The sequence below is a fragment of the Oratosquilla oratoria genome, chromosome 14 (genome assembly GCF_046742065.1).
Source record: "Oratosquilla oratoria isolate Oo_2021 chromosome 14, ASM4674206v1, whole genome shotgun sequence".
Lineage (NCBI taxonomy): Eukaryota > Metazoa > Arthropoda > Malacostraca > Stomatopoda > Squillidae > Oratosquilla > Oratosquilla oratoria.
The window spans coordinates 66,164,808-66,186,835 of NC_134790.1; the positions used below are offsets into that span (position 1 = coordinate 66,164,808).

Sequence of the window (22,028 nt, forward strand, 5' to 3'; positions counted from 1 at the left end):
GTTTTTATTTCATGATCTGAGTAAGTTATAGAGGAAAGGAAGTGAGTAAAGGTGGAATGAAAAGTATGATGGATTATGGGTATTTGGAAATGAATGTAAAGAAAGTTTCATGAAGGAGTGATGTGCCTGTAGTTCTGGACAGAACAGCAGCTTTGAATGTAATAGAGGTGGGAAGAAACAGATTGAATGTATTTAGATGAGATATTTGAGGAATGTCATATGGATTTCAAAGGTAAAAGCATGAGAAATGTGGAGGTGAGGCAGAGAATTACCCCACAGCAAGCTCCCATGCAGACAAGTCTTGACCCATCTACACTGTCTGCAAGTAAATATGATCTATTTGATGCAGTTATATCTTGGCACCACCCTTTTTTCTTAACCGCTCCGAATAATTTCTTTTAGAAATTATTTGATAATTAAGATCACTGTCTGGGAGAGGAACCATGTGACTGCAGTACTTTAGTAGAGGGCTTGAGGTAGGGCAGGTTACTTGTAATATGGCAACACCAAGTACATCATGGTTTAAAACATGATCTCTCCAGTGGTATCCAGTGATCCTTTATGGAATCTTTGCACCAAAGGCATTCAGATTTAACTTGAGCCTTTGTCCTCTTGTACAGGTACTTACAATGCTAGGCCATAGGCCATTCTCAATTATTTACTGACCTACATTCACAACCTCCAGATGTATAGATCTCGCTGCAAAAATATGCAAGTCTCCATGAGATCTCCCTTCTAACCTCTCCACCTATCCCTCAGTTGAACACATATGCAGTAACAACTTCCTTTGTTGCATAATTTTTGTTATAGCTGAAAATGGATAAGGTTTTTAAATAACTTAGACATTTGATTGAGCACTACAAGTTATAACTTTCTTTACATTCTCAGTCTGAGGTGGAAAGATATGATAGTTCATGATTAACATTGTGGGCCTAGTGAAGCTTATGCAGGTTTTGTTCAAACAAATAACATATTATCATTATTTTTGCTTTTTTTTCTTCTTCTGGGGAGGAATAAATCACCAGCCAGAATATGATCTTGATCCTGTTTTAGCCAGGATTTGACCAACAACTTAATAAAATCATCAGGTGTATTCCTGAACAAATTCTGTAAAATTTGCCACAATATTGATGGGATAAAGAACCAGTGATTTGGGAATAGTGCATGTTAGAAGCAGTGATACCACTATTTTGGATTATATCCATGATTACAGTTGATATGCTGGCTGCTGTTGAACAAGAATCATGTCAAGTAATAACAACATCAGTATGGAAAGCATAAATGGTGACAATTATTCAAATTACAAAATAACTCAGATGACCAGGTTAACACTGCACCTCACTAGACTTACCATTTGATACTGATTCAGTGATATGACACAGGCCCATGTTAGTTGAACACGAAGTGTCCAGCTTCCTTCTCTGTTTCTGCCCATTAACACAAGACACCTCTTTTGTTTTGACAGTACTGAATTGCCTTCGTTTATCCAGCAATGAAGTAACCCTGAAATTAAAGACAGGTAATGTAAAGTATTCTCTGTCCAACTCCTTGGTCTGCCCTGCCCTGCTCCCTTTTTTTTCCTTAGTCAGGGCATGTACATGTGAACTCTTATGGAATGCAGTGGAATCATGGGGCTTCGACTTAGGACTATTGATTCCTTTTGTATGGGTTACACTTGGGTTTCATACTGTCTGGAGTGGTGATTGATATGCATTATTTCATTGGTGCACCTTAAGTACATGCAAGAAACAAGTGCTTGGGGCAGAAGTGTGGGACACCTGATGATGAATTCCACTGTATTGCATGATTTGTTGAAATTAATTGCAACATGACTCACCATGTTAGTCTACCCTCTTTCCACTGGCTCCTGCCTGGCCATAGTGTCAGCATCCTAACTTTACATAATAGATATTTGTGTCATGACCAAGTTTTGGTAAGCTAACTGCATGGTTGTGTAGGTTTCTTATCACCACCTGTTGCAAGGGGAATGAAACTCGGCAGTTAATTGGTAGTGGTAGCAAAGCAGTGGACCAATGACTTAGTTGTTTGTTGTATGTGCCACAGTTAAGAACTGCCTAGCCATTACTAATATATACTACTTTTAGGCATACAGGAATGCTTCATAAATAAATTTGAAGGCAATGATTTTTAAGGTGTTTGTGCCCTTCTTATAAATCACAAATACTATTAATGCTCTTCTTTCTTACTTGAATAGTATATTCATTTGCATTACATGCAACACATATGATCAGTGCTGTGTATCATTTATATACTTCAACTAACCCAGAGTTTTCTCCAGCAGATGCAGGCATTCAAGAACGAGTGCGTCAGTACTTGGCTACCCCCCCTAATATGGCAGCCCTGCGCTCTGCCATCACTCATGACGATTTACAGGGTGTGAAGCAGATTGTGGCTAAGAAGCAGGGGGGCAAGTCTCCAACTAAGTCACCAGCCAAGTCCACCGCATCCTCCCCAGCTAAGTCTGCAACCTCCTCTCCTGCCAAGACACCTGTCAGCCCTGCTAGATCTGACAGGTCTGAGCCTCTGTCTGAGAGATCTGACTGTGACTCTAGCAGGGTTTCTGATGGGGTTGAGGACAGCACATCATTTGATGACCGCACAGCACATGAAAACGAGCGTAATAAACAGAAGAAACAGAAGAGTGAGGCCTATTTGATGACAGGTGACCTAATTTTAAATCTCTCAAGGACCTCCCATGACCCCAGCTGGCTTCCACAGCAAAAGCCTGTCGATGATTTGCGTAAATCTGGCAGTACAAGTATGCCGACCAGCCCCAATGAAACTGACATTAGTGGAGCCAGGGGGGCCAGGCATGATGTAGTTGGGAGTCCTCAGAGTTTGTGTTCGCCTGTTTCTATTGACAGTAATGTGAGTGCTACTCAGTTTACATATCCCCATACAAGTACTCAGGTGAGGATATCCAAATCTGAGGATCATTTGCAGTACCAGAATGATAATATGTGTGCTGTTAACATAGACTTAGAAGAGGATGTGACTTCTTCCCTTAACACGCTTCTAGACACTCGTGATGATGATTCCGGTTCTCCCCCTAATGAGAGAGATCGAAGAATTGTTTGGACATTTAATGCTCCCCAACCCCCATTGTCCCCTGAAAGTGTGAGAAGTAGCCACGATTCTGATAGTCCCTTGCTTCGATCTCCAAGTTCCCCCCACTCTCCCTTGTCCCCAAAATCCCCAACATCTTCCATGCAGTACTCCATGAGTGGTATTTATGACAAGATGCGCAGTGGTCGGGATTCCCTTGGCAGCTCTAATAGGTCAGATAACATTATTTCACACAGTTCAGGCCTTACTAGTCCAGACACAGACATACCAGATGAGCTAGAGTGGGATGATATGACTCCCACTTCCCCAATCACTCCCACTAATGCCAATGGATTTTGTGCCAAAGATTCTATTCCAAATGGACATGGTGTCCGTGCTGTGATGAGTGGTAGTGCTACTAACGATCTAGTCCATGAGAATACCAAAGTGCGTAAGAGACCAGATGAAAACCGCATAGTGATAAAAGTTGAAGGACCAGACCGAGAGAGCAGCAGTGGACGGCGAAGGAAGAGGAGCAGTGGTCGAGAGGATGACTGCTTGCATGAGGGTGATGTGACACCAACTAACACACAACCTCCCAGTCCTAGTTCAGGCACGCTTTCTCCTGACACATTGGCGTACCAGGAGTTAAGGGAATCTGAAGATGAACTCACCTGTGTTTCAGAGGAGGAAGTGCGAGGTGCTACCATCAAAACTGCCAACTCAACCACAGCAGCTACCTCACCCCCTCTTAGTGAAGATGAGTCTGATATAGAGTCTCTGCACAGTTTCCATTACAGCCCCAAGGCTGTAGACCTTCCCTCTGCAATAAGACTTGCAAAGAGACTTTACAATCTTGAGGGCTTCAAAAAATCAGATGTTTCAAGACACCTCTCCAAAAAGTAAGTACAATAATTTACTATTTCCAAAATTCATTACCATTATGTCTTTTTGTATTTAGAAACAGCAGGCTTCTTGTGTCAAGTTAAGATTTTATGTGGCTGCAGGAAATTTTCTTTCATAGGAAGAATGCATTGCTAGAGGAGATGAGCCAATAGATGGAGTAGTAGGAAGAATGAGTAGTACATTTCAAGGAAAATGCTAGATTGTGCAAGGACAATTTTTTGGAAGATGATGGGAGGAAACAGAAGGAGAAGCTGTGAATGGTAGGATGAAGGGGTGAAGACAATAGTGTAAGAAAAGTAAGCATATGAAGATTGGTAGTAAAATAGAACTAGAAAGTATATGAGAGGTACAGAAGGAAGAAAATGGAAAGTGCAAGGTGAGGGAGGCAAAACAGAGAGCAGATGTAAAGTGGGGTTGGTGTTTTATGAAGAATTTTGAAAAGAATAAGATATTTTGGGAGGAAGTGAAAAGAGTGAAGGGCATAGACAGATGCTAATGGGAGTGGAAGTAGTATAGAGGAGATAGGTAGAGTATTCTAGGGTATTGGCTGCATGTTATTGTGGCAAAGTAGCATGCAGTTGATAATTTAGGGTCTATGTGGGGTGCCCCTACGGACCAGAGCCACACATCATTTTGTCTGTGATAGAGGAAAACTCTGTTTATCGAGAAATTATGACACTTTTATACTACGACTATCCCTCCGTTATGCTGTCCCCCAACCCCTTGTTACTGTCCTGTACCATTTCTCTGAATATTCATTTCCTTTTTTGGCGACCCTGTGCTGGGGGAAGAGAATGCAATACCATGTCTTTCCACTTGAGTCGTAAAAGGCGACAAAAAACGGGATGGGGGATGGGATTAGGAGTCCTAATACCTGTAGCCCCAAAAGAGGACATTCCTAAAAAAAGAAGTAAAGGCATAAGAGCGTCTGGGAGTTTTCCAACCAGTACCCTAAGGTTTGGGTCTTTTAATGTGTGTGGATGTGGTACAGATGAGAGTAAAAGGGAAGATATAGGCAGTATGTTTGTGAGAAGAAAGATGGATGTGCTGGCTTTGAGTGAAACAAAAATGAAAGGAAAGGGCAACTGTGAGTTTGGGAGTGTAGCTGGGAGGTACTCAGGAGTGAAGAGGGGACGAGGAAGAGAAGGGGTGGCTATACGAGTAAGTGAAGACATAAGTAAGCGGGTAGTGGAGTGGAAGGTTTCATCAAGGTTGATGTGGATGAAGGTGAAGCAGGGTAGGGAGATGTGGGTTTTTGTAAGTGCGTATGGACCTGGTAGTGAGAAGAGTGTAGAGGAAAGGGATGCTTTTTGGGTAGATACAAATGAGTGCATAGAGGGATTAGGGAGAAATGTCAATGTAGTTGTATTGGGAGACCTTAAGGGGACCCCCCGCCCAAAATCTATTTTTCTGAAGGATCTTGCTGATTTTTTCTGTGTGATATCTAGGTCTGAGGAAACCTTCACAGCATGAGTTTTATTCAGATCTGACGAGTAGTTTTTTATTTTTTAATACATACATACATACATATACCAAGGCTTTTTCCCCCTTCCAAGGGAGGTAGCCAAAAAGGGAAAGGCATAAAAACACTCCCACCCATTTCATCCCTAAATACACTCCATACCCCTCCCACCCTTCCTCTCATCTGAGCACCTCCTGGATGACGGGTCATCCCTGCACCCTGCCCACCGCCCTGGGTCAGAAGCAGTGTCGCAAGACACAGCACATCCACAGCAAGGCCGCTTCATTTAATCGGCGACCCCCCTCTCTTAATACCATATTTTTGGGCTTCTTTCAAATCCTATCTCCTCTTACAATTTTTATTCGATGTCTTTCATTTTACAGCAAAAGAATCTTCTACATATATAAAAAAACAAAATAGAAAGCTTTTTTTAATATCTTTGTTTAACGCCGAGGAAAAAAATATAAAAACAATTATCGAAAAAACGCAAAATTTTGACTTTGACACGCTATTAAAAAAGATTTATTTAACATATGCAAAAAAACTCTCTATTTCATTTTTTATCATTTATCTAGCTATTAATAGAGACCTCATATGCAAAAATCGGTTGAAAATTGAGGGAGGAGATAGACTTTGAGTATCAAAAACTTAAGTTTTTCAGAAATAAGTGTTAAAGTTTTTTTTTTTTCCTTAGTTTGACTAAATTTTACATTGGACCTCCTAAGACCCATTGAAAACAGGTTCCATTGTATTTTCATGATGATTTTGCATCTTTCAAGTAACTCAGGCACTTTGTACCCTCCTACAGTGTAGGATATTATTCACTCAAAGTGAGGGTCTCATAAGCCGCCACCTCACTCTTTGTCGCAAAGTTTGAGTTCTTGGTCTAGAATGACCCAGCAAAGTAGTCTGATTGCTGGGATTCAGCTCTCTTTTCTTGGGTTTCCTTTCTGGTGTTGGAACAGGCTCTTGCTGCATCAGGGACATCACTGTGAGGTTTGAGACTCTAAACCCAAGGTGTTGCAACAAGGAGGCATCCTTGTAGCCACTTGTTAGCAAATAGTTGTTTGGGTAGAGACAACTTGTCTGATATAGGTGTAGAGGACAGAGGATCAGGTGCTGAGGATGTAGATGTAGATGGAAGGGAGAGAGCTGCTGGAGGGAGTACTAGTGGTGGTGGCGGAGGTGGTGATAACAAAGTTGATGCTGGGGTTCTTTCTCCCCTTGAGTTGCTAATGTAGACGTTCTTATCTTCTGCAAGTGTGCCTTTTGTTTGGATAGCTTAGGCATGGCTAATATCTTCAAATATCTCTTCACTGGAAAATAGATGCGAATTTCACACAGCAAATTAGTGAATGTGGCAAGCTAACGTGTACATGTCCTTTACTTTGTAAGGCTCAGGCCACTGCCAGTCGTGCAGGCTGAACTTCCTCACACCACATACATGCATGCCGGACGTAAGAGAAAACTTTATGAGTGCATCAAACGCAAAAAAATAGAGTAAAATATGGTCAAAACGTATGTAAACAATGGTCGTGCGCAGCATGTGGCTGCCGGGGGGAGGGAGGGTAGGCCCTTTAAACCCTTTAAAAATGGCGGTACGATAAAAACACTTTACCAGCATCTAGAGCAAGATCCCTGCTATGTATTTATGCAATAAAAAAAAAAAATAGAATTTTTCTTAAATCTGCTAGGGTAGGAAATGAACCAATAGACGAAGTGATTGGGAAGTATGGAGTTCTAGGTAAAAATCGTAGTGGAGAGTTGATGGTGGAGATGTGTCTTGAAAGAGAGTTGATGATAGCAAATACAGTGTTTAGGAAGAAAGTCAAGCCTAAGTACACATGGGAGAGGGTGGTGGATGGAAGGGTGGCAGATAGAGCGTTAACCACTTCACTCCGGACTTAAATCTCGTGGGCAGCAGCCAATGCCAGCCGTACGTGTCGTAATAATACTCGCATCATAAAATATAGTCACCGCTTATATCGATCGTTCTCTCTTTCACCCGCAAATTTCGAAAACCACAGAGAATGGGATTCAGGGCACATTTGAGAGAATGTAAAAACACAGGGTCGACTACAATAAATATAATCAAGACGCCGATATGGCAGCGTCGCGAATCCACTTGCTCCTCATGACGCCTACATGTGCGGCACCGTATGGAAGGGGTTAATGGACTATATAGTGGTGACCAGGAGTATGGTAGGAAGAGTTAAGGATGTACATGTTCTAAGGGGAGAGAGTGGGGGAATATCAGATCATTTTCTGGTGGAAGGTAAATTGAGAGTGGAGAATAGGTGGAGAAAGAGGAAAAGGGCAGAAGGTAGGGAGGTACTTAGAGTGAACTGCTTAAATGAGAAAAAAAAAGGAGAATGAGTATAAGAAGAAGCTGAAAGAGGAGTGGGAGGGAGTAAAGGATAGAGTAGAACTAGGAGTGGAGGAGGAATGGGGATGGTTCAAGGAGGGAGTCATAAGGTGTGCAAAGATGGTGTGTGGAACAAGGAGGGCGGGAGGAAATAGAAGGAAGGGTAGTGAGTGGTGGGATGAGGAAGCAAAGAAAGGTGTAGAAGAGAAGAAGCAGGCATTCATAGATTGGCTACAAATTAGGACGAGGGAATCGTATGAGAGGTACAAAGTAAAGAGAAGGGAAGTTAAGCATAAGATAAAGGAAGCAAAGAGGAGAGCAGATGTGAAATGGGGTAAGAGTATGACAGAAAACTTTGAAAGTAATAAAAAGATGTTTTGGAAGGAAATTAAAAGAAAGAGGAGGTGAATCAAGTAGAGAAGAAAAGAGAAAAGGTGCAGATGGAGAGATGATAATAGAAGAGCAGGCAGTGAGAGGAAGGTGGGCAGAGTATTTTAGGGAGTTGCTAAATGTGAAGGAGGATAGGGATGGAAAGATAGTTGCAGTGGGAAGTGCTAAGAAAAAGAGTGATGAGTGAGGAAAATGGAGGAGAAATAGGGAAGGATGAAGTGAAAGCAGCTGTTAAGATGATAAGAGTAGGTAAGGCACCTGGTCTGGATGGATGCCATGCAGAATGTCTGAAGAAAGGAAATACAGTTATGGTGGACTGGCTGCTGAGGTTATTTAATGTTTGATTAAGAGAGGGTAGAGTGCTGGAGGACTGGAGGAATGCCTGTATAGTTCCACTTTACAAGGGAAAGGGGGACAAATGTGAGTGTAGTAATTTCAGAGGGATCAGCTTGTTGAGTGTAGTTGGGAAGGCTTATGTGAGGGTCTTGATTGAGAGGATTAGGAGAGGAACAGAGGGAGTAATTGGTGAGGAATAGTGTGGGTTTAGGACAGGTAGGGGTTGTGTAGATTAGATCTTTGTGGTAAGACAGATATGTGAGAAAGCTATAGGAAAGGGAAGGATGTTTTTTTGGCTTTTATGGATTTGGAAAAGGCTTACAACAGGGTAGACAGGAAGGCACTGTGGGAGGTATGGCAGATATATGAGATAGGAGGAAAGCTGTTAAAAGCAGTCAAGAGTTTTTACGAGAGTAGTAGAGCTTGTGTTAGGATTAGAAATAGAGAGAGTGAATGGTTTGAGGTAAAGGTGGGACTTTATGTATGAGAAAAATATTTGACGCAGCCCGACGGAGAAGGGGGGACGGAGAGGGGGGGTCGCCAAATTTATGAAGCGGCCTTGCTGTGGATGTGCTGTGTCTTGCGACACTGCTTCTGACCCAGGGCAGTGGACAGGATGCAGGAATGACCCGTAATCCAGGAGGTGCCAAGATAAGAAAGGGTGGAGGGGTGTGTTATATATAGGAAATGGAATGGGTGGGAGTGGTTTCTATGCCTTTTTCTTTTTGGCTACCGCCCGTGTAGGGTAAAAAGCCTTTGGTATATGTATGTATGTTGAATGTAGAGGAGGTTAGGAAGGGAGGGATTGTGAGACTGGGAGGTGCCAGGAAATTGAGAGAGAATGAGATGGCTATAGGAAAAGAAGAGATAAAAGGGTATTAAGAATGATGAAAACAAGTAAGGCATGTGGGTTAGATATTTACCTAGCTGTATTATACGGGAAGGGAGCTATGTGCATGGTGACCCATCTTTGTATCTTTCAGCATCAAGTTTGTTGCACACACTGTTGTCTCATCAAATTTGTTCCAAATATCCACCACTGTGGGAAACTATTTTTTTTCACATCTCTCCTATAACTATCCTTTTTTAGTTTCTTTTCATGTCCTCTTATTTTACTCTTATCCCATTTTAATAAATAATCTCTATCGAGGACTTCCATCCCTTTCATAATTCTGTAAATGGTCAGTAGCTCTCCCCTTTCTCTTCTTTGTTCTAGGGTTGGTAGTTCCAATTTGGACAATCTTTGTTCATATGTCAATTTAGAGAGTTGGTGCCAACTCTGTCTTTGCTCTTTGAATTCTTTCTACATACATACATACATATACCAAGGCTTTTTCCACCTTACTAGGGAGGTAGCCAAAAAGGAAAAGGCATAAAATCATTCCCACTCATTCCATCCCTGAAAACACTCCACACACCTCCACCCTCCCTCCCATCTTAGCACCTCCTAGATGACGGGTCATCCCTGCACCTTGTCCACTGCCCTTGGTCAGAAGCAGTGTCGCAAGACACAGCACATCCACAGCAAGGCCGCTTCATTAAATCGGCGACCCCCCCTCTCCATCCCCCCCATATAAAGGAGAAGACGGGGAGAAATCCATTCGGGCTGCGTCAGAATTTTGCTCACACACACTACCTCACCCCCCATCCCCCCGTCCATTCCACCTCATGCATCACAACATTTTCCATATACAACCATTCTCCATTCACCCCTGTCTTCTGTCCTCTCCCGTCCTTCCTCAACAGACATTCCCCTCTTCCCCAAAGCCCCCTTCACCCCATCCATCCATCTCATCCTAGGACGTCCCCTCATGTTCACTCCCTCCACATCTGCCTTCCATACCTCATTTACTAGTCTTTCTTCACTCATTCTTTCCATGTGTCCAAACCATCCTAATACTCTTTCATCAACCCTATCTCCCAACTCCCTTTCCACCCCTGTTCTCCTCCTCACCTCCTCATTTCTCACTCTTGCCTAGTAACCCCCATCATACTTCTCAGACACTTCATCTCAAACACATTCAAGCTCCTTCTCTCTTCCTCTCTTATGTTCCATGTTTCTGCTCCATATAGTGCTGTTGGCACAATCACTCCTTCATACAGTCTCCTCTTAGCATCCATTCCCAAATGTCTATTCCTCATTACACTTTTTAATCCACCAAGGCATTTACTCGCTTCTCTCAATCTACATTCTATCTCCACCTTTACTCCACCTTTTCCTGCCACATTTGCACCCAAGTATCTAAAACTATCCACTTCCTCCAGTTGCTCTCCCTTAATGCTCACTTCCAGATTACTGCCACTTTCACCTTTTGTACATCTCATCACCTTACTTTTACCCACATTTATCTTCAGCTTTCTTCTATCACACACTCTCCCAAACTCTGTCACCAACTTCCTCAATCCCTCCTCCGATCCTGCCACAAGCGCAGTGTCGTCCGCAAACAACAGCTGACTCACCTCCCACTTTTCTCCATTTTCCTTAACCATCTCCAATCCCTGACCCACTACCCTTGCATTTACCTCTCGCACTACCCCATCCATGTATAAGTTGAACAGCCAGGGTGACATAACGCATCCTTGACGAAGTCCCACCTTTACCTCAAACCACTCACTCTCTCCATTTCTAATCCTGACACAAGCTCTACTACTCTCATAAAAACTCTTGACAGCTCCATAGTGTTGCAGCATACTCATCTTGGTCTTATCAGTGTAACAAATATGTTCTTTACATTTCCTCATCCACGTAGTCAAAGGCCACTTTCATTGATCTTAGAAAATTGAAGGTTTCTCCAATTGTTTTGTTGATATGCTTGTCTGGTGATATGATAATTACTCAGCTAACTTTTCAATTTCCTTTGTACCAATTTCATATTCCCTTTGTACCAATTTCATATTGCCCCAATTTTACTTTTTCCAAACTCCATTATACTATATTTCTTGATGTTGAAGTTCACTTCCCACTTTTGACTCCATTCCCAGACTTTATCCAGGTCTCTCTGTAGTGATTCACAGTCTTCTTCTGTACTTTCTTTAGTAGTTTTGCATCATCTAAGAATTTCATGTAACATTCTATACCATTGCATGATCAGCAAGGAAGTTTGTATAACATTCCACACCTTCATCCATGTCATTTATATATATGGCAAACATTATTGGAGCCATTACAGAGCCTTGTGGGACTCCACTTATCATTTCTTCTCAGATCGAGTTTTTGTCTCTTAAGTGCCACCCTCATTTTTCTCCTGTTCAAGAAATCTTCCATCCAATTCAATAACTTTCCTTGTACACTGCCTGATGTTTCAATTTTTCCTAGAAGCTTTTTGTATGATACTTTATCAAATGCTTTTTGTAGATCTAGGAAAGCACAATCAGCCCATCCATCCCTTTCTTGCATTATATTAGCCTCGAGTAAAAGCAAATCAAGTTTATGGCACATGATCTTCCTTGTCTAAATCAAAATTGTTTTGGATGCAGTATATTATTTTCTTCCAGTTGTTTAATCCATGTACTTTTGATAACTTTTTCACATATTTTTGCTATTGTGCTTGTAAGGGAGATCGGTCTATAGTTGGATTTTCCTTGTCCCCTCTTTTATATATGTATACAATATTTGCATTTTTCCAATCTTGTGGTACCTTTCTTTGAGTGAGTATTCAATTCTCTTATATATTTTGTCCATTAGTTTATCTATGCATTCTTTTTAGTATCCAATTCCCAATTCCATCCAGACTGTGATTTTCTGACATCAAGGTTTTTTATTTGGTCCCTTATTTCCTTCTGTGTCACGGTTATTTCTTTCATTCGAGAGATCTTTCCTTCCTCCCAATTTTGTGTACTTTCAATTGTGAATACAGATTTAAAATGTTCATAATTTCAGCCATTTCTAAATATTCTATATATTCATTATTCCTTTGACCCAGGTTTACTATTTCTTGTTTATCTTTTAGTTTACCATTCTCATACCTGTAGAATAGTTTAGGTTGGTCTTTGCATTTTTCTATTATGTCTTTTTCATAGTTTCTCTTTTCTTCCCTGTGTATTATTACATATTCATTTCTTAGTTTGATATATATTTGCCACTTACTTTTTTTTATCCAAGCTTTATCTCCTCTATCTTTGGCCTCTCTACATATTTTGTACCAACACTTAATGTACACACTGTCTTGCTTCTGCTTTAGTATGTATTTGTCTATTCCCCTGTAATAAATTTCTTTTAATATGTTCCATTTCTCTTCCACCTTTGTTTCTTCATTTAAGAATTTTTCCCAATTTACATTTTGAAAGAATTTTCTGAGTTTCTCAAAATCTGTTTTTGTTGCACAATAGTCTTCCTTTTCTGTGTTTCTCATTTCTTCTCAAATCAATTAGTTCTTCTAGTTTGAACTCTATTAGTATATGGTCACTTTTCCCAATTGGTGTCTTGTATTCCATTTTATCCACAATTTCAGGCTGTAACGTAAATATTAAATCTAGTCTCGACGGTTCTTCATTGTTTCTATGTCTGATATTTTCCTTTACCCATTGAGTCATTGTGTATTCAGTGGTCATATCCAGTATTACCCCAAAGGTCTTCTCCACCTTTCGCTGTCATTTCTTTCCAACATATTTCTTTTGAGTTAAAGTCATGCATAATTACTGTGTTTCCTCCTCTCAGTAATTCAATTAATGCATTCTTTGTGCCTTCCAGCATTTTCAAATGATAAGTCTCTGTCCATTACTACAAATGTTCTACTTTTCATATCACTGTTTTCAACTTTTATCATAATCAATTCCACATTATTTTTTCCTTGTGTTATCTTTGTCGCATTTAAACCTTTCTTAGTCAAAAACATGACTCCACCCTGTTTCTACTTTCTATTTTTCATCCAGTGGTTACATAGACCCATTATGTCAGGTTTCTCTATAGCTAGATAATTGTTTAATTCATTTAGTCCTGAAATCATGCTGTCTATGTATATGCTACTTTTAATTTTTTCCTTTCTCCTTTTTTGTTCATTACATTTCCTTTATATATATATATATATACAATTTTCTCAGCCTCAGGTCTAGTACTCTCAAAAAAAAAAAAAAATCTTTTCAGTCTCTATTCTTCTCTTGTTTTTTTCATTTGCTTCACTTCTAAGTGTATATCTTTCCTCATTGCTCTCTTTTTTTTTTTTTTTTTTTTTTTAGGTCTTTTGTATAACCATCCTTTTTGAGTTTCTTTTCATGTCCCCTTCTATTTCTCTTAGTCCAATTTAGTGAGTCTTCTCTGTCAAGGACTTCCATGCCTTTCATGATTCTATAGATCATTAGCAAGTCCCCTTTTTTCTTCTTTATTCCAGAGTTGGTCATTTCAGTTTTGACAATCTCTCCTCTTATGACAGTTTTTAAAGTGTTGGGACTATCTTTGTAGTTGCTCTCTGGATTATTTCAATTTTCTTTATATTCTTTTTGATACTTGGTGACCATAGTGTTGCAGCATACTCTCTAGACTTTATCAGTGTGACTAGAATTTTTACCATTTCTTCGTCCAAGTTGGTAAAAACCACCTTTATTGATCTTAGCAAGTTGTAGGATTCTCTGACAATTTTGTTCATCTTTTTATGTCATTTGTAATGATTACTCCCAAGTCTTTTTCACATCACACTTTTTTTACTTCCTTTGTACCAATTTTATATCATCCTGATATTCTTTTTTTTTTTTTACTTTTTCCAAATTCTATTATGCTACATTTTTTTTATGCTGAAGTCCACTTTCCACTTCTGACTCCATCTCCAAATCTTGTTCAGATTTCTCTGCAGTGACTCTCAATCCTTTTCAGTATTCACTTTCCTCAGCAATTTTGTATCATCTGCAAAGAAGCTCATGTAACATTCCATGTCTTCATCCATGTCATTCACATAAATATCAAACATTGGAGCCAATACTGATCCCTGTGGAACTCCACTAATCACTTCTTCCCAAGTTGAACTCTTTTCTCTGAGCACTACCTTCATTTTCCTTCCATGCAAGAAATCTTCTATCCAGTTCAGTAGTTTACCTTGTATCCATTGTATGGTTTTCAGTTTTCTTAATAATTTTTTATATGGTACGTTGTCAAAGGCTTTTTGTAAGTCTAGGAAAACGCAATCAGCCCATTTGTCCCTTTCTTGTATCATATCTATTAATCATGAATAAAAAAATAAAATTTGTCTAAATCCAAATTGTCTTGGTTTTAGTTTGTTGTTTTCTTCCAGATGTTTTATCCATCTTTTCTTAACTTTTTGCTTTTCCTTTGATTACTTGAATAATTGTGTCCTTTGTATTATCATTCATCTGCTGTACCATTTCTTTAAAAACAAATTCTTTGTTTTCTCTGTTTTCATTCCATTTTTTAATTTTCTGCAAAATTTCCTCATCTGAGTTTTCTTCAGTTCTTTCAGACATTGCTTGTATTTACCTAGTGTACTTAGTTGTATTTTACAGGAAGGGGAGCTACACTTGTGGTGTCCCACCTTTGTATCTCACAGTGTCCAGTTTGCTCTTAAATTCGTGAATGGTTTCTGCACACACTACTGTTTCATCTAGTTTGTTCCAAGTGTCCACCACTCTGTGTGGAAAACTGTTCTTCAGATCTCTTCTATAACTATCTTTTTTGAGTTTCTTGCTATGTCCTCTTGTGTTTCTCTTGTCCCAATTTAACAAGTCCTCTCTATAGAGTATTTCTGTGCCCTTCATGATTCTATAGATGGTCAGTAGGTCACCTCTCTTCTTTGCTCCAAAGTCAGTAACTCCAATTTAGCCAGTCTCTCTTCATATGACAAGTTTGAAAGTGCTGGAGCCATTTTTGTGGTTGCTCTCTGGATTCTTTCAATTTTCTTTATATTCTTTTTGGTACTGGGTGACCACAATGTCGCTGCATATTCTAGTCTAGGCCTTATCAGTGTGACTAATATTTTTTTAATAATTTCTTTGTCCAAATAGGTAAATGCCACTTTTATTGATCTTAGCAAGTTATAGGATTCTCCGACAATTTTGTTTATTTGTTTATCAGAGGACAAGTCATTTGAGATAATTACTCCCAGATCTTTTTCAGATCCCACTTTCTTTACCTCCTTAGTTCCAATTCTATATTGTCCTGATATTCTATTTTTACTTTTTCTGAACTCCATTATACATACATATACCAAGGCTTTTTCCCCCTTACAAGGGAGGTAGCCAAAAAGGAAAAGGCATAAAATCATTCCCACCCATTCCATCCCTGAATACACTCTACACCCCTCCACCCTCCCTCTTATCTTAGCACCTCCTGGATGATGGGTCAACCCTGCACCTTGTCCACTCCATTATGCTACACTTAATGTTGAACTCCACTTCCCATTTCTGACTCCACTTCCAAACCTTGTTCAGGTCTTCCTGTAGTAATTTGCAATCCATTTCAGTTTTTACTTTCCTCAACAGTTTAGTGTTGTCCGCAAAGAAGCTCGTGTAACATTCCACATCATCATCCATGTCATTCACATAAATAGTAAAGATTATTGGAGCCAATGCAGATCCTTGCGGAACTACTAATCACCTCCTTCCAACCTGAATATTTTTCTCTGAGTACTACTCTCATCTCGACCATTCAGGAAGACCTCCATCCATTTTAGCAGGTTGCCTTGTATCCCTCCTATATTTTCCAATTTCTTAAATAATTTTTTGTGTGGTACCTTGGTGAAAGCTTTTTGTAAGTACAAGAAAGCACAATCAGCCCATCCATCTCATTCTTGCATTATATCTATTAGTCTTGAGTAAAAACAAATTAACCACTTCACTACGGGACTTAAATCTCGCGGGCAGCAGCCAATGCCAGCCGTACGACGTGTCGTAATAATACTCGCATCATAAAATACAGTCACGGCTTATATCGATCGTTCTCTCTTTCACCCGTGAATTTTGAAAACCACAGAGAATGGGATTAAGAGCAGATTAGGGAGAATGTAAAAACACAGGGTCGACTACAATAAATATAATCAAGACGCTGATATGGCAGCGTTGCGAATCCACTTGCTCCTCATGACGCCTACGTGTGCGGCACCGTATGGAAGGGGTTAAATTTGACGCAGCCTGAAGGGATTTCTCCCCATCTTCTCCTTTTCTGCATGAGGGGACAGAGAGGGGGGGGTCGCTGATTTAATGAAGCGGCCTTGCTGTGGATGTGCTGTGTCTTGCGACACTGCTTCTGTCCCAAGGCAGTGGACAAGATGCAGGGATGACCTGTCATCCAGGAGGTGCCAAGATAAGAGGGAAGGTGGAGGGGAGTGGAGTGTATTAGGGATGGAATGGTTGGGAATGGTTTTTATGCCTTTGTTTTTTGGCTACCTCCCTTGTAAGGGGGAAAAAGCCTTTGGTATATATATATTTACCTAGTTGTATTTTATGGGACGAGAGCTATGCTCGTAGTGACCCGTTTTGGTATCTCTCTACATCCAGTTTATTCCTAAAATCATGTATAGGTTTGGCATTTACTGTTTCTCCGTTGTTCCAGACATCAATCGCTCTGTGTGGGAAGCTTCTTTTTTAGGTCTCTTCAGTAACAATCTTTCTTTAGTTTCTTTTCGTGTCCTCTTGTTTCTCTTCTGTCCCACTTTAATAAGTCGTCTATATTGAGAATTTGCATCCCTTTCATAATTCTGAAATTGGTCAACAAAATGCCTCTTTCTCTTCTCTGTTCCAGTGTTAACAGATGTAATTTCTCCAATCTTTGTTCGTATATCAGATTTCACAGTGTAGGTGCCATTTTTGTCACTGCTCTTTGGAGTCTTTCTAATTTTCTTATGTTCTTCTTTGTGCTAGGTGCCCATAGTGTTGCAGCATATTCTAGTTTAGGTCTTATCAGTGTAAGGACTATTTTCTTTACCATCTCCTCACCTATATAGTCGAAGGCCACTTTCATTGATCTCAATAAGTTATAAGTCTCTCCGAATAATTTATTGACATTTTTATCAGGTGTCAAGTCGCTTGAGGTAATTACTCCTAGGTCCCTTTCTGAATTGACTTTTTTGACTTCTTTGTTTCCAATTTTATATTGTCCCAATACTCCGTTTTTACTTTTTCCAAATTCCATTATGCTACATTTCTTAATGTTGAAGTTCATCTCGCTTTTCTAACTCCATTCCCATATTTTGTCTAGGTCATCTTGCAGCGATCTGCAATCTTCTTCTGTTCTTACTCTCTTGAGTAATTTGGCATCGTCAGCAAAGAAGTTCATATAACAATGTATGTATGTACATGTGTGTGTGTGTATATTTTACCTAGTTGTATTTCATAAGAAGGGAGCTATGCTTGTAGTGACCCAGCTCTGTATCTTTCAGCATCTAGTCTGTTCTTAGATTCTTGTATGTTTTTTGCACATACTGTAGTATTGTTTTGTCCAATTTGTTCCAGATGTCCACCGTGTGGGAAACTTTTTTTTTGTAGATCTCTTCTATAACTATCTTTTTTGAGTTTCAAGTCATCTTGTTTTTCTTTTGTCCCATTTTAATAAATCTTCTCTGTCATGGACTTCCATATCTATCATGATACTGTAAATGGCCAGTAGATCTCCACTTTCTCTTCTTTGTTGTAGGGTTAGTAGTTCCAGTTAGGACAATCTTTGTATGTCAATTTTGAAAGTGTTGGTGCCATCTTTGTCATTGCTCTTTGGATTATATATATATATATGTGTGTGTGTGTGTGTGTGTGTATATATATACCTAGTTGTATTTTGCAGGAGGAGAGCTATGCTCATAGTGAGCAGTTGTATCTTTCCGCATCCAGTTCTTTCTTAAAATCATGTATAGTTTTAACACTCACTGTTTTCTCTTTCAGTTTGTTCCATGTGTGGAAAACTTTTTTTTTTTCCAAGTCTCTTCTGTAACTGTCTTAAGTTTCTTCTCGTGTCCTCTTGTATTTCTTCTGTCCCATTTTAGTAGGTCATCCCTATCAAGAATTTTCATCCCTTTCATAATTCTGTAGATGGCTATCAAATCATTTCTTTCTCTTCTTTGGTCTAGAGTTGATAAGTTTAGTTTGCCCAATCTTTGTATGTCAGTGTCCTCTTGTGTTTCTCTTGTCCCAATTTAGGAAGTCCTCTCTATCAAGTATTTCCATGCCTTTCGTGATTCTATAGATGATCAGTAGGTCGCCTCTCTTCTTTGTTCCAAATTCGGTAACTTCATTTTAGCCAGTCTCTCTTCATATAACAGGTCTGAAAGTGCTGGGGCCATTTTTGTGGTTGCTCTCTGGATGCTTTCAATTTTCTTTGTATTCTTTTTGGTACTGGGTGACCATAATGTCACAGCATACTCCAGTCTAGGCCTTATTAATGAGACTAATATTTTTTTAATAATTTCTTTGTCCAAATAGGTAAATGGCACTTTTATTGATCTTAGCAATTTGATTATCCAACCATTTTTATTGATTTTAGCAAGTTATAGGATTATCCAACAATTGTGTTTATTTGTTTATCAGAGGACAAGTCATTTGAGATAATTACTCCCAGGTCTTTTTCACATCCCATTTTCTTTACCTCCTTAGTTTCAATTATATATTGTCCTGATATTCTTTTTTTACTTTTACCGAACTCCTTTATGCTACATTTATTAATGTTGAAGTCCACTTCCCACTTCTGACTTCATTCCCAAGCCTTGTTCTGGTCTCTCTGTAGTGATTCATAGTCTGTTTCAGTTTTCACTTTCCTCAACAATTTAGCATCGTCTGCAAAGAAGCTCATGTAACATTCCACAAAACTTTTGTTTCTTCCTTTTCACCAATTTTATATTGTCCTGATATCCTTGTTTTACCTTTTCCAAATTCCATTATGCTACATTTCTTAATGTTGAAGTCCACTTCCCACTTCTGACTCCATTCCCAGATCCTGTTCAGATATCTGTATAGTGAGTCAGAGTCCATTTCATTACTGTACTCTCTTTAACAATTTTGCATAGTCTGCAAAGAAGCTCCTGTATTTACCTAGTTGTACCTGGTTGTATTTTACAGGACGAGAGCTATGATCGTAGTGACCCATTTTCATATCTCTCCGCATCCAGTTTATTCTTAAAATTGTGTTTCTCCATTTAGTTTGTTCAAGACATCAATCACTCTTATGTGGAAGCTGTTCTTTTTCAGGTCTCTTCTGTAACTGCCCTTTAGCTTCTTTTTGTGTCCTCTTTTTTCTCCCTCTGTCCCATTTTAATAAATCGTCTCTATCGAGAATTTCCATTCCTTTCATAATTCTGTAAATGGTCAACAAATCACCTCTTTCTCTTCTCTGTTCTAGTTTTGATAGATGTAACTTCTCCAATCTTTGTTCTTATGTCAAATTTGATAGTGAAGGTGCCATTTTTATCCCTGCTCTTTGGATTCTTTCTAATTTTCTTGTATTCTTTTTTGTGCTAGGTGCACATAGTGTTGCAGCATACTCAAGTTTAGGTCTTATTTTCTTTACCATTTCTTCATCCATGTAGTCGAAGGCCACTCTCATTGATCTTAATAAGTTAAAAGTCTCTCCAAATAATTTATTGACATGTTTATCAGGTGTCAAGTCACTTGAGATGATCACTCCCAGGTCCTTTTCTGAATCAACTTTTTTGACTTCCTTGTTTCCAATTTTATATTGACCCCATATTCTATTTTTGCTTTTTCCAAATTCCATTATGCTACATTTCTTAATGTTGAAGTTCATCTCTCATCTCTGACTCCATTCCCATATTTTGTCTGGGTCTTCTTTTAGCAATCTACAATCTTCTTCTGTTCTTACTCTCTTGAGTAATTTGGCATCATCAGCAAAGAAGTTCATGTAACGATTCACTTCCTCATCTATATCATTTATGTATATGGTAAACATTAAAGGAGCCAATACAGAGCCTTGTGGGATGCCACTCTTCACATCTTCCCAGTTCAAATTTTTGTCTCTAAGTACTACTCTCATTTTTCTTCCAGTTAAGAAATCCTTCATCCATTCCAGTAGCTTACTATGTATTCCTCCTATTATTTCAATTTTTCTTATTAATTTTTTATGTGGTACTTTGTCAAATGCCTTCTGCAAGTCCAAGAAGGCGCAATCTGCCCAGCCATCTCTTTCTTGTATTATCTCAATTAATCTTGAGTAAAGGCATATTAAGTGTGTGGTACACTATCTTCCACTTCTAAAGCCAAATTGTTTAGGGTTTATTATTTTATTTTCTTCCAAGTGTTTGATCCATTTGTTTCTGATGACTTTTTCGGATATTTTTGCTACTGTGCCTGTTAGGTCTGAAGTTTGTAGGATCCTCTTTGTTTCCTCCATTATATATTGGTACTATGTTTGCATCTTTCCAATCTTGTGGTACCTTTCCTTCTTTGAGTGAAAAATCTATTATCTTGTATAATTTGTCTGTCAGTTCATCTATACACTCTTTCAATATCCAATTTGCAATTCCATCTTGTCCATATGATTTCCTAACATCTAGGTTTTTTTATTAGATCTCTTATTTCTGTGTTACCTTTATTACTTTCATTTTAGGGGATCTTTCTTTCTTGTCCATCTTCCCAAAATTGTGAGCCCTCAATAGTAAAAACAGACCTGAAATGTCTGATCATAACTTTTTTTTTTTTTTTAACTGGGTGACCATAGTGTCGCTATATACTCTAATTTTGGTCTTATCAGTGTAACTAAGATTTTCTTCCATCTCCTCGTCCATGTAGTCAAAGGCCACTTTCATTGATCTTATTAACTTGTAGGTTTCTCCAACCATATTATTTACTTGGTTGTCTGGTGTCATGTCATTTGAAGTGATCACTCCAAGGTCTCTTTCTGAATTTACTTTTGTAACTTCTTTTGTTCCAATTTTGTATTTGCCGGATATTCTGTTTTTGCTTTTTCCAAATTCCATTATACTGCATTTTTTAATGTTGAAATTCACTTCATTCTTTTTACTCCAGTTCCAGACTTTGTCCAGATCTCACTGAAAAGATTTACAGTCTTCTTCGTTACTCACTTTCTTCAATAGTTTTGCATCATCTGCAAAGAAGTTTATGTAGCATTTAATTCCTTCATCCTTGTCATTTATATAAATAGCAAACATTATCAGAGCCAATACAGAGCCTTGGGGTACTCCACTTATCATGTCTACCCATTTTGAGTTCTTTTCTCTAAGTATCATTCTCATTTTTCTTCCTTTCAAGAAGTCTCCCATCCATTCCAATAATTTTCCTTGTATTCCACCTATTAGTTCAATTGATTCTTGTGTGTGTGTGTACATACATACATACATATACCAAGGCTCTTTTCCCCCTTACCAGGGGGGTAGCCAAAAAGGACAAGGCACAAAAACATTCCCACCCATTTCATCCCCGAAAACACTCCACACCCCTTCACCCTCCCTCCCATCTTAGCACCTCCTAGCTGACGGGCCATCCCTGCACCCTGTCCACTGCCCTGGGTCAGAAGCAGTGTCGCAGGACACAGCACATCCACAGCAAGGCCGCTTCATTAAATCGGCAACCCCCCCTCTCCGTCCCCCCATATAAAGGAGA

General features: G+C 39.2%; 1 protein-coding gene across 11 annotated transcripts in view; it reads left to right on the top strand.

Annotated features, from left to right (window-relative positions):
* The window catches only part of LOC143032905 (uncharacterized), a 211,914-nt gene that overhangs the window by 51,774 nt on the left and 138,112 nt on the right, over positions 1–22,028 (top strand). For 6 of the 11 annotated variants that reach the window (XR_012967149.1, XM_076198154.1, XM_076198155.1 and 3 more), the window contains 2 exons: positions 1,466–1,519; positions 2,303–3,968. Coding sequence is in view for 10 of the 11 variants with exons in the window: in XM_076198154.1 (XP_076054269.1) it covers positions 1,466–1,519; positions 2,303–3,968 (1,720 nt within the window). In the remaining variant the exon portion in view is untranslated. Of the gene's footprint in view, positions 1–1,465; positions 1,520–2,299; positions 3,969–22,028 lie in introns of all 11 variants that reach the window. The other 5 variants (XM_076198149.1, XM_076198152.1, XM_076198151.1 and 2 more) reach the window with 3 other exon arrangements.